The 18,019-nt window shown below is 43.7% G+C and overlaps 1 protein-coding gene across 4 annotated transcripts in view; it reads left to right on the top strand.

The window, feature by feature from the left end:
- Nucleotides 1-17,176, top strand: part of KCTD18 (potassium channel tetramerization domain containing 18) — a 47,458-nt gene extending 30,282 nt beyond the window's left edge. For all 4 annotated transcript variants that reach the window (XM_068246956.1, XM_068246955.1, XM_068246957.1 and 1 more), the window contains exons 2-7: nucleotides 59-228; nucleotides 3,022-3,233; nucleotides 8,932-9,125; nucleotides 11,876-11,970; nucleotides 12,082-12,184; nucleotides 16,702-17,176. In XM_068246956.1, coding sequence (XP_068103057.1) covers nucleotides 59-228; nucleotides 3,022-3,233; nucleotides 8,932-9,125; nucleotides 11,876-11,970; nucleotides 12,082-12,184; nucleotides 16,702-17,128 — 1,201 coding nt within the window. In that variant the 3' untranslated portion in view covers nucleotides 17,129-17,176. The remainder of the gene's footprint in view (nucleotides 1-58; nucleotides 229-3,021; nucleotides 3,234-8,931; nucleotides 9,126-11,875; nucleotides 11,971-12,081; nucleotides 12,185-16,701) is intronic.
- Nucleotides 17,177-18,019: the final 843 nt, after the last annotated feature.

The following is an 18,019-nucleotide window of genomic DNA, read 5'->3' as shown; positions in this document are numbered from 1 at the left end:
ATAAACACTGAAACAGTTTTTCCTGATATAAATACCTTGTTTTGCTATTTCTGTTTAGAGATTCCCCAATGGAAGAACAAGCAGTGCAGAGCGATGTGTCAGATATTCTTCGCCTTAATGTAGGGGGCTGTTTGTACACAGCTAGAAGAGAGTCTCTCTGTCGCTTCCAAGATTCAATGTTGGCTGCAATGTTCAGTGGTCGTTTTCCTTTACAGCGTGATGCCTCTGGTAAGATGTCTTTACTTTAGTATTGTCAGCTAAAGTCATTAATATATCAAGTTATTGCAAGAGAAACTTTGGGTTTGCAAGTTAATGCCGGATACCAACCCATGTTCTTTGTAAAAAGGAAAAAAAGAAGAGACAGAGATAGGACAACTGTAACGAGGGATATGGAGGCTGCCATATTTAAACAATACCAGTTGCCTGTCTCTCCTGCTGATCCTCTGCCTCTAGTACTTGTAGCCATACACCCTGAACAAGCATGCAGCATATCAGGTGTTTCTGACATTGTCAGATCTGATAAGATTATCTGCATGCTTGTTTCTGATGTTATTCAGACTGTACTGCAGCCAAATAGATCAATAGGGATGCCCAGCAACTGGTATTGTTTAAAAGAACATAAATATGGCAGGCTTCATATCCCTCTCGTTACAGTTGTCCTTTAAGTCAGTAGGGGTGAGCCTCTTGATGCTGCAGAGGCTTCTACGATACTCTACTCTTCATGGCCATGATCTGCTCCGTTTGTGAGCGTGGCCACACTGAGCAGATGCCAGTGGGTTTGTGACTGCAAAGTAGTATGAAGCCATGCATGAGGGGCTCTGTGCTACTACGCAGACGCGGGCCTTACTTTGTGCCTGCGCAGTGCAGCTGCACTTGTACAATGAGGGGATCACGGCCACATGCGATCTTATTATTTACAAGGTCGCAGCGCAGGAGCCTCGTGACCATTTAGAGGCATCCCCCCCACCTGCTGAGGTAAGTAACTTTTTTTCTGCTTCATTGCACCTGCAGGCTAACCCCCAGTTACGGCTTAAACACTCCCCCTACAGCCGAGACAGACGAGAAGGGCGCCAGATATTTGGGCACCGCCATAGGCTGTTATGTGAATTACGGCTACAGCGGCACTCAGAGGGTAATTTGGGCTGCTAAAAAAGTCGTAGCTCAAATATCCAAAAAACAGTGCAATTTAGCCGCTAGCAATATCTGGCAGCCAAATTGCATCTTACCTGAGGCCATGGCGGCATGCAGAAGGAATAGTAATTAACGCTGTCAGGAAATTTTGCAATAGCAGGAAGAGCAGTTTTCCGGCTTTCTGGCTTCACCTGCGCACAAATTTCCCACCGCCTTTTTTGCATGTATGACCCACGGCTATGTGCTGAAGCCTCAGCTAGAAGCGTCCTCCACATGTATGGTTATTAATGTATCCAAAATGTATCCAAAATGCATATGCCCAGAACTCTCTGGCAGTGGCTGCCATGCAGAGTGGTTTAGGAGCACAATCAAGGGGATCCTGCGGAAAGGACAGAGCATGCACTCTTGCTTTGTCTGGGCTCCGTCAGAGCTTTGCACGGGAGGGAAAGCATGAAAACGGAGGAGAGGCTGGCAAAGCTGAGGGGGCACTGAAGAAGTGTATAGTTGTTGTTGTGTTTTTTTTTTTGTTTTTTTTTATATAAACAAAGCAATCATCAATAAATTGAATTTAAAAGAAGTACAGAAAACCAATTGTATGGTGTATGGCCACTTTTAAACATTTTATTGTAAAACCGAGGTTAACCTGCCTTTACAGCAGTTTATATGACAAATCTTTAGTTTTACATAAAAGCACCCATAGGCTGTTTACTCACCGTGTGGGGCGTAAATGTTGCTAAAGTTTAACTATCCTCAGAACTCTCTCTTGTTAAATGAAACCCGAAGTGTGAGACCTATGGAAGCTGCCTTATTTATTTCCTTTAAACAATAGCAGTTGCCAGGCAGTCCTGCTGATCTTTCTGGTCAGTAGGGTCTAAATTACACCCCTGAACAAGCATGCAGCTAAACTTTTCAGATTTGTCATAGAAATCTGATCTGCATGCTTGTTCAGGGTCTATGGCAACAAGTATTAGAGGCAGAGGATCAGCAGGACAGCCAGGCATTATGCATTATTTAAAGAGACTCCGTAACAAAAATTGCATCCTGTTTTTTATCATCCTACAAGTTCCAAAAGCTATTCTAATGTGTTCTGGCTTACTGCAGCACGTTCTACTATCACCATCTCTGTAATAAATCAACTTATCTCTCTCTTGTCAGACTTGTCAGCCTGTGTCTTGAAGGCTGCCAAGTTCTTCAGTGTTGTGGTTCTGCTATGCACTCCCCACTCCAGGCCCCTCTCTGCACACTGCCTGTGTATTATTTAGATTAGGGCAGCTTCCTTCTTCTCTCTTATCTTTTACAAGCTGGATAAATCCTCCTCTGAGCTGGCTGGGCTTTTACATACTGAGGAATTACATACAGGCAGAGCTGTCTGCACTGTGCAGGAAGAAACAGCCTGACACTTCAGTGGAAGATAGCTGCAGGGGGAAAGAAACACACAAATGATCTCTTGAGATTCAAAAGGAAGGGTGTATACAGCCTGCTTGTGTATGAATGTATTTTCTATGTGTGGACATACTGTACATCAACCTACTTCCTGTTTTGGTGGCCATTTTGTTTGTTTATAAACAAACTTTTTAAAACTGTTTTTAACCACTTTTAATGCGGCGGGGAGCGGCGAAATTGTGACAGAGGGTAATAGATGTCCCCTAACGCACTGGTATGTTTACTTTTGTGCGATTTTAACAATACAGATTCTCTTTAAAAGGAAATAAACATGTCCATATCCATCTCGCCTTCGGTTCTCTTTGAGATATAAGCAGAATGATTTTTCTCAGATGTATGGTAGTCATATTTTCATACAGTAAACAATACAGTATCTAATTTTCTCTTGTTTCCTTGAAAGTAGCATTTTAAAGCTTAGCTATTTTAATTGCTTTCTATGAACTGCAGGTTATTGCTTGATTGAAAGAAATGGTGAGCTATTTGGATATATCCTGGACTACCTACATGGAGAAATCCGAATCCCTGGAGATGAACAAACGCGGATTGCTCTACAAGAGGAGGCCGATTACTTTGGCATCCCTTTCCCATACAGTCTCACCGAACACCTGGCCAATGAAATGGAGACCCACTCCTGTAAATCAAATTTTGAGCTCCAAAAGGTCTGAAATGTTGTGCATTGTGAATGTTTTTCCTTCACTTTGGGCTTTGTAAATAATTTGCAGCATGATGTCTCTTGTGTAGGTCCAGCTTGTTCCAGGGAAAAGGGTTTCACCTGTTGTTCACAAGTCTAGAGACCATTGCTAACTATATTGTTTTAATGCACTGGTCTTTCCAGGTTTCACGTTGACTCTACATTATGACTTAAATGTTTGTAAACGGGACTCTTAAAGGAAACCTGAAGGGAGAATATATGGAGGCTGCCATATTTATTTCCTTTTAAACAATACCAGTTGCCTGGTAGTCCTGGTGATCTCTTTGTCTGCAGTAGTGTCTGAATGACACCAGAAACAAGCATGCAGCTAAATTTGTCAGAAACATCTGAGTTGCATGCGTGTTCAGGGTCTATGGCTAAAAGTATAAGAGGCAGAGGCTCAGCAGGTCAGTCAGGCAAATTGCATTGTTTAAAAGGAAATGGATATGGCAGCCTCCATCTGCCTCTCTTTGGTTCCCTTTAAGGTAGGCATACACTAGGCAATGTTTAATAGAGTAGACATTAGAATTGATATTAACAATATTATTCTGACATTGATTTTCCATTGTTACCACATTTAAACCATGGGTCAGCGGGAGGAGCGGTACTCGATTAATTTACAACCTGCTGGGCGTTCTGATTCCCCCGGCTGTGCGGCCGCGGGAGGGTTTTTTTTCGCCCAATTTTTTTTTTTTTTTTTTTTTTGTAGCATGTAGCTAGCCTATCGCTAGCTACACGACTCCCCCCTCCCTGCTCCCTCTCACCCTTCCGATCACAGGCGGCGATCATGCCCATCAGGAAATCCCGTTCTGAACGGAATTTCCTTTAGGGCTTCCCCTGTCGCCAATGGGACGAACGGAGTGACGTCATCGACGTTGTGACGTCACAGGGAGTCTCGATCCACCCCATAGCACAGCCTAGCGGTGATTGGCCAGGCTGCGCAAGGGGTCTGCGGTGGGGGGGGGGCCTCTTTCGCGGCGGGGATCAGTGCCGAGTGAAACAAACATGCAGCTAGCAAAGTGCTAGCTGCATGTTTGAAAAAAAAATTTGTGTAAATCAGCCCACCAGGGTCGGAGCGGTGCACAGCGGCGTTACTGGACGAGCTCTGCTCGTCCAGAACGCCAAGGAGGTTCCTTTAGCTTTGTACTTGATTGATTGATATTTGATCGCATTGCTGAGGAAATTTGATACGTATAAGTGCAAAATGATAAAATAATCAATATTTCCTGATCACATTTTCTAATATTGGGCATATATTGCTTAGTGTATGAATAGTTGTTCCTTCACGTTAGGTTCACACAAGTGGTTTAATCACCCAGCTGTTGCTGCATATAGAAGCCAGTGAGGCAGTACACACTGATGTCATATTTCAGCAGGTGAATGACATCTGACATCTCAGTTCTTCAACCAACCCATAACCAGGCCACTGCGAAGCCTAATCCCCTCACTGATCCTTTACGTCTAACTCCAGTTTCATGGAGAAACAAAACCTTGGAAAAAACTAAGAACGTCACGGTGACTGTAAGAAAGTACAATTTATCCTCCATTACCCTCAAATCTCTTGGTGGACTAGTCAGAGCCTAAGCCCATAACAAGAGAGCTTTACTATGAAGCATGATTATACAACAGCAATAAGCTGGTGTTCATTTCCTTCTGAAGGTATCCTGAACACTGGAACAGCAGTACGCATAGCAGTTTTGTGGGGGATGTGGAGCAGAATGAGCTTGGACAGATCTCGATTAATGTGGCAGAAGCTTTTTGAAGTGTCCCTGTAACGAGAGAGATTTGGAGGCCTCTGTGTTTAATTCCTATATACGATGCCAGTTACCTGGCTGTCCTGCTGCTCTTACTGGCTTCAGTGGTGGGAGAATTGCATACCTGACACAAGTATGCAGCTGCTGAGGTCAAACGTCAGAGCAGCTGATCTTCTTACTCCTTCTGAGGAAGTGGATTAACGGCCCCTGATCAGTGGAACAGCCGGGCAACTGGCATGAGGTAAAAATATATTCATATCACTATCAGTACAGGGTCACTTTAAAGGACACCTGAACTCTGAGGGATATGGAGACTGCCATATATATTTCCTTTAAAAAAATGCAAATTTACCTGACTGTCCTCCTGATTCTGTGTCTCTAATACTTGTAGCCATAGACCCTGAAAAAGCATGCAGATCAGGTACTCTGACTGAAGTCTGACTGGATTAGCCACATGCTTGTTTCAGGTGTGTGATTCAGACATTACTGCAGCAAGAAAGATCCTTAGGACTACCAGGCAATTGGTATTGTTTTAAGGGAAATAAATATAGCTGCATCCATATCCGTCTCACTTCAGGTGTACTTTAAAGAGAATCTGTACTCTAAAATTCTTACAATAAAAAGCATACCATTCTATTCCTTATTTTCTCCTGGGCCCATCTGTGCTGTTTCTGCCACTCCCTGCTGCAATCCTGGCTTGTAATTGCCAGTTTTAGGCAGTGTTTACAAACAAAAAACATGGCTGCTAACCAGCATGTGACAGGCTTAGAGAAGCTCAGTCTGTGACTCATACAGAGCCTGTATTGGAGAGCTGGCAGGCACTCGGGCAGATGCTGTATAAGCTGGCAAGGACACCCAGTCAACTACGTGCTCAAGACATAAAAGGAAAAGTTCTAAGCAAAACCAGCAAGCGAGGAAAAAAGTCTGGCACTGTAGTTTATTGTGCAGCAAACTTGACACAAAAATGGCATGTAAGTGTAAACATGACAGGGATATGACAACTTGATGAAAATCAAAAAATGAATATGTCATACCATTGATGTCTTCGGTGATGCCTGGGTGAAGTGGGAGGCAGCGGATGTGGGTGCTAAAGGGTGCACGGCCTAACGACCGTTTCGCATGGCTGACGCCAAGCTTCTTCCGAGGTGAGCGTGCATCAATTGCTAGGAGGGCGGCGGGACATTACGGAAGATCTAAACTGGGCTGCACAGACCTCGGAATATACTGGTGAAACGCACGGCCATTTGCAAAAAGGTCGCGTGTGTGCGTCAAGGATGACACAACCTCACGCTGGCCTATGGTCGTGCGTGATATTCCTGCTGTGTACGGAGCAGCTATAGTAAGCGCTCATATCGTACACAGAAATGGTTGCCATAGTAACTTAGAATGCCCTGTGTCCGGCACAACTCGGGCACAGAACACTCCTCAGGCAAAAATACCATAAAGGTATAGTATCCATTAGCAGGGAATATAATATGGAGAGGTTCTCACATAAATCTGAGGAAGGGAGAAAAAAAGGGGAGAAAAGGAAAAAGAAAGAAGAAAGGAACCAGTACGCGTGATGTGGGAGATAGTAAATGGAACGTGTCCATGGGTGGCCCCAACATGAAGAGGCGTACCCTGTGTCCCAGCATGGTGTGTCTCACAAACAGGAAGAAAAATTAATAACCATTATAATAATTATATTAAACATAATAAGAAAAAGGAACGAAGGAGACAACTTATAACCAAATAAATGGTTATTAATTTTTCTTCCTGTTTGTGAGACACACCATGCTGGGACACAGGGTACGCCTCTTCATGTTGGGGCTTCTCATGGACACGTTCCATTTACTCTCTCCCACATCACGTGTACCGGTTCCTTTCTTCTTTCTTTTTCCTTTTCTCCTCTTTTTTTTCCCTTCCTCACTCACATCTTTCCTCACCCTTTGGTACACCCTCCTCACTCCCCGCCTCCCAGAGGAATCTTCTTCTGCTCTGACACAGTTTTTACCCCTCGTAATATAACTGGTATTTCAGCTAATTGAGCTAAGATGTGAGAACATCTCCATATTATATCCCCTGCTTGAGGAGTGTTCTGTGCCCGAGTTGCGCCGGACACAGGGCATTCTAGGTTACTATGGAAACCATTTCTGTGTACGATATGAGCGCTTACTATAGCAGCTCCGTACACAGCAGGAATATCACGCACGACCATAGGCCAGCGTGAGGTTGTGTCATCCTTGACGCACACACGCGACCTTTTTGCAAATGGCCGTGCGTGTCACCAGTTTTTTCCGAGGTCTGTGCAGCCCAGTTTAGATCCTCCGTAAGGGGCGGGGTTTCCGCGGCGACACGGAAGTGCGTCATTACACACTTTGAATGTCCCGCTGCCCTCCTAGCAATTGATGCACGCTCACCTCGGAAGAAGCTTTGCGTCAGCCATGCGAAACGGTCGTTAGGCCGTGCACCCTTTAGCACCCACATCCGCTGCCTCCCACTTCACCCAGGGATCACCAAAGACATCAATGGTATGACGTATTCATTTTTTGATCATCAAGTTGTCATATCCCTGTCATGTTTACACTTACATGCCATTTTTGTGTCAAGTTTGCTGCACAATAAACTACAGTGCCAGACTTTTTTCCTCGCTTGCTGTTTTCTCATACAGTGCCTGCAGGGAGTGTGGAGAGGGTGTGTATAACTTCTATCCTATCACAGTAGAGCAGCACATTCCTGCCTAAGCCGGCAAAGGAAAGAAGATTAGATTATATAACAGAGATAATACAGCCACTGTGCAACTAGGAAAGGCTGCAGTAAGACAGACCACATTAGAACATGTATAGAAACTTATAGGATAGGAGAAATAAGGCTGAAAATGTAGTTAGTCTCTACGTTTTTAATCAAACTGAAGCACTTCGTACGGCTGAAAGAGCCAAATAGTATTCAGATTTCTGATGGTGACGGGCAGGATCAGAAGTTCACTGCACTGTGTGTCACTTTGCGTTTCACCCACTCGTTCAGTGCTGAACAGAGACAGACTGGAGTCGGGTGTTTATAATGGACTATGCCGCATTCGAACACCAACACGAATTGTAATGTCAAGTCAAGAAATTCCATAGTTTTAAATATTTTCATAAAAGTCTGTGTTTACCAGTATATAAAATCTGTCTAATCTCACTATAATAATCTGGTATAGTAAACATTCAGGTATAGTAAACTACCTCTCCAGGTCCTGGGCCAATCTCCATTATAAGTCTATGGGAGCAACTCCTGATATAGTAATGCTGAATATAATAAAACTTCTGTTATAGTAAACATGTTGTTTAGCCCCTAGGTGACACTGTTTCCGGCTATAGTAAAAAGTGGGCGGTGCATGCGTCATATGTCATGAAAGTAGAGTTCTAAGTCCCGTCCATGGAGGTATCGGAACCACTGGCATTACAGATGCGAGTGGCTTATCATGATTGGCTGCATTTTGAAGAGATGCTTCGTGATTGGCTCAAGTGTGAGCAGAAAGTTTTGCAGGATACGGGCAGTATCGGAGCCACTCACAGGAAGCAAGTGGCTGCTCTATTCAGTGACCGCTGCAGTTTTTAGGAGACTGAGGACCATTTTCCTGGCAGTTTCCTGTCTGTGACCCTCGTTGCATTGTGGGAAATAGCTGTTTACAGCTGTTTCCAACTGCCAAAAAAGCAAGCAGCATCTCCTTCCAGTGACATCACCTGCCAGCAGTAAAAATGTCACCATGTGATAAAATGTCAGAACGTAAATCAAGGAGAGGAAAGCTTTTACAATGGGCAAACACTGACTAAATCATTTATACATAATTATTGTGAAAATGAAGCACTTTTTTTATTACATAATTTTCACTGGAGTTCCTCTTTAAAGATGGTAATACATTAGCAAACTTCTCCACCTCTCTTCTTGCAGGTTTTGTTTGACTTTTGCGACTCTTATGGTCTTATATGCACAAAGCCCACAGTCTGGGTGCTGCATTACCTGCACACGTGTGGCTCCAGCTGTGAAAGTAAGATAATTGGCATCTATGCAACCAAGGAAGATGGAGATTCAGCTCTTCGGAATCAGCTGGGAAGTAGAATCAACCACAAGCACATGTATAAAAGGTAACCGTATTGTAAAGGAGATCTATTCTGTAACTAAAGCCCCTTAAAGGAGTTATCAGCAAAATAGTGCTTCCCCCTTATATACTTACTTGGGGCTTCCTCCAGCCCCTTGCAGCCGACATGTCCCACGCCGCAGGTCCGCTCGCAGCCGCCAGCCCGGGGTCCCTGCCGGTGCAGAGGCCGACCTCGAGCTCGCCCTTCCTGCGCCTGGTCAATCAAGTCCCGCAGGTGCAGAACTACTGTGGACAACATGGACTTGATTGACAGAGGAGGTCGGCCTCTGCATCGGCGGGGATCCCAGGCCTGTGGCTGCGAGCGGAGCTGTTGGCTGCAAGGGGCTGGAGGAAGCCCCGGTAAATATATAAGGGAGCAGAACTATTTTGCTGATGACTCTTTTAAAGATGCTCAGTTTCTTTCAAACGAAATGACTGATAATCAGTATGGCAGTTAGCAGAGCAAGCGCTGCATAGGCATACTGCTCTGCTTAGTGCCAAGAAGCCTGTTCTGTGGAGGGGCAGATGAGTAGCAAGTGGTGCCCCAGACTCTCTCCACCCCAGATCACAGCAGTGCCTAGAACTACCATTGCAGGAATATGATACAGTATAGACTCTAGTGTAGGCTGACTCTTCACTTTGCTGATGGGGGTCTGGGGGAAATATGGGGAAACAGAACAGAAGCAGCTGAACGGCCAAAGGAGTAAAAATGGATCCGATCGACCGCTAATCAGATCCGTTTTCACTGATCTGTTTGTCACTAATTGCCAGTGTGCACCGCGCCTTAAAGTGAACCCGAGGTGAGAGCGATATGGAGGCTGCCATATTTATTTCCTTTTAAACAATACTAGTTGCCTGGCAGTCCTGCTTGTCTATTTGGCTGTAGTAGTGAACTGAATTACACCAGAAACAAGCATACAGCTAATCTTGTCAATTCTGGCAATATTCTCAGAAACCCCCCGACCTGCATGATTGTTCAGGGTCTATGGTTGAAAGTATTAGAGGCAGATGACCAGCAGGGCAGCCAGGCAACTGGTATTGCTTAAAAGGAAATAAATATGGCAGCCTCCATATCACTCTTACCTCAGGTTCACTTTTAAAGGAAATAAATATTGCAGCCTCCATACAACTCTCACCTTGGGTTCAATTTAAAGGGAACCTAAACTGAGATGGATCTGGATTTTTCCTTTTAAAATATGCCAGTTGCCTGACTCTCCTGCTAATCCTGTGTCTCTTATACTTTTAGCCACAGCCCCTCAACAAGCATGCAGATCAGGTGCTCTGACTGAAGTCAGACTGGATTAGCTGCATGCGTGTTTCAGGTGTGTGATTCAGCCACTGCTGCAGCCAAAGAGATCAGGACAGCCAGGCAACTAGTATTATTTAATTCACATGCTTTAAAATTAATGCACTTACAGTGTATGTGCAAGTAATGCACATTTAAGAAGCCACCAGCGAGTCCCCTCAGCGTCCTGTGCCTAGCCAAGGCTAACAGGGTCCGTGCAGATGGTAGGCAGGTGGAGTGGAGGACAACAGGAAAATGAAAATGAGGATTATGAAGGCTGCCATCTTGATCTTCCTTTAATGCGGATCTGAACAGCCATCCGGCTCCCATGTGGCCCGGTGGGGAGCAGGACTCAATACCTCGGGCAACATTGCAGGGCCGAGGCTGTACAGACGCATCGCTAGCATGCAGCAGCACGGGTGTGACATCACATGGCAGATCCGCATTAAAGGAAGATCAAGATGGCAGCTTTCATAATCCTCTCATTTTCGTTTTCCTGTTGTCCTCCTCTCCACCTGCCTACCATCTGCACAGACCCTGTTAGCCTTGGCCAGGCACAGGACGCTGAGGGGACTCGCTGGTGGCTTCTTAAATGTGCATTACTTGCACATACACTGTAAGTGCATTGATTTTAAAGCGTGTGAATTAATTAAAGTGGTAACGCACCATCGGAGCGCTCTTTTTGTTCCCTTGTATCTCCTATATCAGCATTCTGGTACCACCCAGTTTAAGGAGCAGCACCGAAGGGAAAAAACATTTAAAGGGCCATACCCAACTGTAGCCAGCGCCGGTACTAATACCTTTTAACTAGTATTATTTGAAAGGAAACATCCATATCCCTCTCAGTCAAAGAGGAACTCCAGTTATGTTAATTAAAATAGATAGGTAATCTCGCCTACCCCGTTTTAAAAGAACAGGCAAATGTTTGATTTCATGATGGCAGCCATCTTTTTGGTTGAAAGGAGGTGACAGGGAGCATGAGACACAGTTCCAACTGTCCTGTGTGCTGATCACCTCTCCCAGTTGCAAGGCAATGTGAATAACATAGGAAATCCCATCATGCTCTGCACAGCATCAGGGGGAAAAAAGCCCAGGCTTTTTTTTCTTTGATGGGTGGAGCTTAGATAAAAATGCAGCTAAAAATGATGCTTTGGTAAGAAAAACAAAGTTCTGATGCTGTGAAACTGTTAAACACCAAGCCTTTTCAGTTCTGCTGAGTAGATTTTTAGTCCGGAGGTTCACTTTAAGGTTCCCTTTATAAGTATATTAGTTGGTACATTTTGAAAATATCTCTTTAGAGAAAACTGAGGAAAAAGTTTATAGGCTATGGAACATTGTGGCAACTGCAAAGCTTTTAAGCTGCACTGTGACTTAACATGAAGAAATTGAGGCTTTTTCATCCCCTTTTAAAATCAAACATATATGGTACACAGAGCATTACAGTACAAACCCCATCTCTCCTTTCCTAACAGGGAAGCTGGTGGCAACATCCAGTATATACTGAGCTACTACAGTGTATCCGAGCTGAAAACTATGATGGATGCTTTTGAAACCTGGGAGGGAAGAGGTAAGAACAGATCAGCTGTAAAAATGCTATTCTATGCCCATATTTTTAAACTTTAATGTATCTTCTTCCCCAGTAAGATGGTCAAATAGCATTCTTATTGATTTTATCCAGGGTTCAGCTACTGGAGAGTACCTCAGGAATTAATTGAATGCTGGACTCTGGAAGAACGCTCCATACAGGGAGACCCAGGAAATATAACCCCTTTGAGGACCAGGTAAAGGCATAGTCACGGTGTATAGTTATGATGTAATAGTTAACCACTTCACCACCATGTCGTTTTTACCGTAATGGACCAGAGGCTCATCCCTTTCATTCGCCAATAACTTTATTACTACTTATCACACCAAACTTATCTATAGCTTGTTTTTTTTTCTCCACAAATTAGGCTTTTTGGGGGTGATATTTGCTTCCAGTAATTACTGAACTTTACTTTCTATTCATTTTAAAGGGCACAGAAGGGAAAGAAAATATACCAATTTTCCTATTCCATCCCCTATAGTTTTAAAGGAAACATCCGAGCAGCAAAAAAAAAAAGGATCTACTTACCCAGCCTTCCTCCAGCCCCTGGTAGCCGCTATGTCCCTCGCCGCAGCTCCGGTGTCCCGGGATGACCTCACTAGGCCAGCATCTACTGCGCCTGCGTGAGCGCTGTTAGCAACATTTAAAGGTAGGGTCAGCACCAAACACCAATCTGCAATAATCTATAAAGTGTGCAGAACAGATCCATATACACATATGCATAATCCAAAGAAAAGGGGATCTGAGAAAAACTGCACCACTAATATATATAATGAAAAGGTACATCTTTATTTATATTGAAAAAAAAAACATTACATCTAAAAACAGTTAAAAAACCAAGTAAAGGGTGGCACGCTCATATGTAATAAGTATCAATAACCCTGATACAGGTTCCCACAACAGATCTACTACTGGCAGCTCCGATAGAATTGTAAATAACATGTGGCATGAATAAACATATAAATATCCAAATCACAAAATGAGCTTATTAATAAATATTGTACAATATGTGCACACTGGTCTATGACCACACTATCCAATAAAGTGAACCATGATATATATCCACACAAAGATACAGTGTTTCCCCCTAAAGTAAGACATCCCCTGAGAATAAGCCCTAGCAGGAATTCCTTGCATGCTTGAAATATAAGACATCCCCCGAATGCAAGTCCTAGCAGCAGCCCACATGACACCAGTAAGTCATGCTCAATACAAAGCCTGGATACAGGAGAGCAGCAGTATAATCAGAGTTCTACAGTCCTGTATATGTGTCAGGCAATTTGTTTTTGTTGGAGCCAGCCCTCCTGATCTGTCTTAAAGTAATAAGCATCAGCAGCATTTCACCTCTTCCCAGGATACACAGCTTATCCTACCATCGCTCTGGGGAGCCTGACAGAGTTCTCTGTCTGCAAGAAATAGACTCTTATGCTGGGAATACACGGGTCAATCCTGGTGCTCGATTCTACGCCCGATTGTTTTGCCCGCTCAACTCTCTTATCTTCCGCTCGTTTTTCTTATCTTTTTTCAATTCACTTCAATGATGAATCAAGCGGCGAAACGATTGACCGGTGAGCGGACATGTCGGAAATTATCTCTTTATGGCTCAAAATCGAGCCGTATATTTTAAGCCTTACCCACATGATCAGCAGAATCAATTTCTTGTGAGAGCCAATATCTGCAAACCACAAGCTCTGTGCATGCTGCTTGTGTTTCAGCATGGCATGCAGTATATACTTTCTTCTGCAGCATATACTTTTTGTATAGGAAAACTACCAGTGTTTCTCCCCAAAATAAGACATCCTCTGAAAATAAGCCATATCACATCTTTTGGAGCAAAAATTAATATAAGACACTGCCTTATTTTTGGGGAAACACAGGTAGTAAAGCAATGAACAAAGAAACCCAAAGGGTTAAGAATAAAGTGAACTGCATAAAGGGATGCTGGAACTACAAGTGAAAGCCTCCCAAAAGGAGAGAGGAAACCATGAAAGACAGATAAGAATGATTGAGGTGCGGGAGAAGAGAGTGGGAGAGATTGAGCAGGCTTACCAGTAGGAAGACCGGGGGAGAGAGAAAGAGGCGCAAGCCACCCACCTCTCTCCATTCAGGAGGCTTTCGATTTAGTTCCAGCATCCCTTTATGCACAGTTCACTTTATTCTTCACCCTTTGGGTTTCTTTATTGTTCATTGCTTTACTATCTTTGTGTGGATATATATCACGATTCACTTTATTGGATAGTGTGGTCATAGACCAGTGTGCACATATTGTAAAATATTTATTAAGCAGTTCATTTTGTGATTTGGCTATTTATACATTTATTCATGCCACATTATTTACAATTCTATCTGATCTGCCAGTAGTAGATCTGTTGTGGGAACCTGTATCAGGGTTATTTATACTTATTACATATGAGCTTGCCACCCTTTACTTGGTTTTTTAACTGTTTTTCGATGTAATGTCTTGTTTTTGATATGAATAAAGATGTACCTTTTAATTATATATTAGTGGTGCAGTTTTTCTCAGATCCCCTTTTGTTTGGTTTGTGCATGTGGGAGCGCTGCTGTCACTCCAGACCACGTATTCGTTAGGCAGTGGTGCTCGCACAGGCGCAGTAGATGTTGACCTGGTGAGGTCGTCATCTGAAACGGAAGGGATCTTGAGACACCGGAGCTGCATTGAGGGACATAGCGGCTGCAAGGGGTTTGGGGAAGCCCCGGGTAAGTAGATTTTGTTTATTTTTATTTATTTTTTTGCTGCTCAGACGTTTCCTTTTAAAGTGAATGGGAACTGCATTTTTTAAAAAATGAAGCAAATACTTGAGAGGGAAGGCTCTGGGTCATATAGATATAATCTGCCACCTTGGTGCTCAGATAAGGCTAACCTGATGTAGGTAGCAATTGCTGGTGCTCTTTTTCTGCAGGTCCACCACTCCTGCCAAACAAGTACTCCACCAATATAGAAAAAGGCGCTCCACAGGCTTCAATCTTGCGTTTGTGGTTTATTGAGCAAGACACACTACATGTTATGAGTCTACTGACTCTTCCTCAAGGGTCCCACCCACCATATATAGCCTGTCTCCTCTCTCGGTGCTCTCTATCCTGTGCTGGTTCCCCCCCCCCCCCCCTCCTTGTTTCAATCGAAAGGGTATTTGGAAGTCTTCGGGAACCATGTCCTCCCAAAGACGTGCGGCTCCATACTGCACACACGTGAGCGTGCAAGAGAGCGTGCTTGCGCAGGCGCAGTACAGGGCCGCCCTTCTTCAGGAGCACTCGGGCTCCCTGAAGACTTCTAAAGCCTCCTTCGGCCAGATAAAGCAGTATTTGACTAATTTAGTCAAATACTGCTACCGGGCGAGCCAGCACTGAATCGAGGGGACCCAGGAGCCTTCCCTCTCCTTGGGTAAGTATCTGTCTCTTTTTTTTTTAAATGCAGTTCCCATTCACTTTGAAAGAAATAATGTTACTGTAAATAAAACCCATACATTTTATTTGCCCAGGTTATTACACGGTTTAAATTATGTCCCTAATACAATGTATGGCAACAATATATTTTGAGAAAAAGGTATTTTTTCTATTTTTGTTTAAATTGCAAAAACCACAACAACAAAAATACACAAAACAGTAATGTACACTCATGACATACAGAGTAAAAAAAGCTGAATCCCTAAAGTAAATATTATATAGCAGCTAGTAATAGCATAGCTGCTTTATCTGCTGACAGTTTAAAATCTTTTACACTACATGCAATTCCGATTTTGATTAAAAAAACAAATCCTGCGTTTTTTTTTTCCTTTTGCCAAAGGGCTTTTTCATGAAATGTAAAAACCATGTGAGTAATGGCACAGCCCCTTATTCATCAATGAGCATTCTGAGGTGGACTAGGCCTTTCTTTCTTTATTTTATTTATGTACTCTACAGGTAGTCCCTGTTTAACGAACGAGATAGACTGTAGGTTTGTTAACCTGAATCCATTAAAGAGACTCTGAAGCGAGAATAAATCTCGCTTTAGAGCTCATAGTTAGCAGGGGCATGTGTGCCCCTGCTAAACCGCCGCTATCGCGCCGCTAAACTGGGTCCCTTCACCCCCAACTGCAACACTTGGTCGCTTCTGGAGGCAGGGCTAACGGCTGCAGCCCTGCCTCCAGTCGCGTCTATCAGCGGCGCATCGCCGCCTCTCCCCCGCCCCTCTCAGTGAAGGAAGACAGAGGGGCGGGGGAGAGGCGGAGATACGTGCGTGGGGCAGGGCTGCGGCGGTTAGCCCTGCCCCAACCAGGAAGCGCTCCCCCGCTGCACCGAGGGGATTTGGGGGTGAAGGGACCCCCGTTTAGCGGCGGTTTAGCAGGGGCACACATGCCCCTGCTATCTATGAGGTCTGAAGCGAGATTTATTCTCGCTTCAGACTTTAAGTCGGAACACTGTGCCATCTCTGTCCACTGTACCTCCTCTGTGCCTCCAGTGTCCCCCTCTGTCACCTCTGCCCTCTGTGCCTGCTTAAAGAAGTTTAAAATACTTTTTTTCTTTGAATTTTTTTTAAATCAATTTTCTCAAACTGAGTCCAATATGAATTTTTTTTTTTTACTTGTTCCCATGGAAACACAGAATCCATGCCATTCGTAAGTCGGGACTACCTGTACTTTTAAAAGTGGCGCTGTACTTGTATCTGACCTCAAATACATGTTGAAACTGTGAGAGCCTCTTTGTATTGTCTTGTAGAAAGTACACCAGCTTCACAGAAGACAAAGAAGACAGCACCAAAACACCCAAGGCTAGCATAAAGCCCATCCGATTTTGTGGCCCATCTACAAACACTCGTATTCGATTAACAAAATCAGCCACTCAGGACTCTATCACAGAGACAACAAAGAGATCAAGTGACAGTGAGATCTGTGTATCAGAAAAGAATGAAACGAAGCGCAGACGCCCAACTGGTGGCACAGAGGAGGAAAAGACAGTTACTGATTCAGAAACACAACCTAACAGCAGAAGCGGAAGACAGCAAAATACTAAAGCTCCAGCTTCAGTAAAGTCTGGTACGAGTCGTGTAATACGCCTAAAGAGACCATCTCTAGGCCCAGCATCTGTAAATGAACTTCCAGCATTAGATGAAACCAAACAAAAATCCCCAACAAGTCCTCCTTGATGATATATTGAGCAGTCTGCCTATTAATAAGAACTGATATACATTACATTTTATGATTGTGTTTTCAATTGCTTGAGCTTTATATTTGTATATATCTACAATCTACCTTGCATTCATTTTTAAAACAAACTTTTTATAAATTTGTGTATGGTAATTTCTTTAGTGACTATTTTACTACTTTTAGCACAAAGACTGTATGGCTGAAAGGTCACTAGAGCCCAGCTGTTGGTATGCCCAGTGTGCTGCATACAACACAGCTCCACACACTGGCAGCAACACCATGCATGCAAAGAAAGGACCAGTGGGGGATTGATGCCCCACAGTGTTACACTACATCAAGAAGTAGATTAAAACAAGGAAAAATACCGCTCTACTCACAAAAAGGAGACAGAGCTGGAACAAGGGCTGCCCAGCCCGAGCACAATATGAAGTAAGCGAAGGTCCGCACAATGTCTCCACAATCCAAAGTTTATTCAGGACGTATCCCAATCAGATAAGAGTACTTGACTGACATGTTTCGAACCTACATGGTTCTTAATCATAGCCAATGAGCTAATATTAAGAACCATGTAGGTTCAAAACATGTCAGTCAAGTACTCTTATCTGATTGGGATACGTCCTGAATAAACTTTGGATTGTGGAGACATCGTGTGGACCTTCGCTTACTTGACATCAAGTACTTGCAGTTCAATTTATACATGATCGATATCTGCTGAAAACTATCAACATTGCATTTGCTATGTGGTGAGTAATCCATCACTATCTGAATAATTCACAAAAATGGAGAAGCGCCCATGCAAGAAGACCTTTGTGTGCCTTAGCTCATGGTCACAGTACCTAGTGACCCAGTAACAAAAATTCCACGAAGCTGGCACCACCGAATGTAGTAAA

Source organism: Hyperolius riggenbachi, chromosome 7 (assembly GCF_040937935.1).
Source record: "Hyperolius riggenbachi isolate aHypRig1 chromosome 7, aHypRig1.pri, whole genome shotgun sequence".
NCBI lineage: Eukaryota > Metazoa > Chordata > Amphibia > Anura > Hyperoliidae > Hyperolius > Hyperolius riggenbachi.
This window is presented reverse-complemented; position numbering and strand designations above follow the sequence as displayed.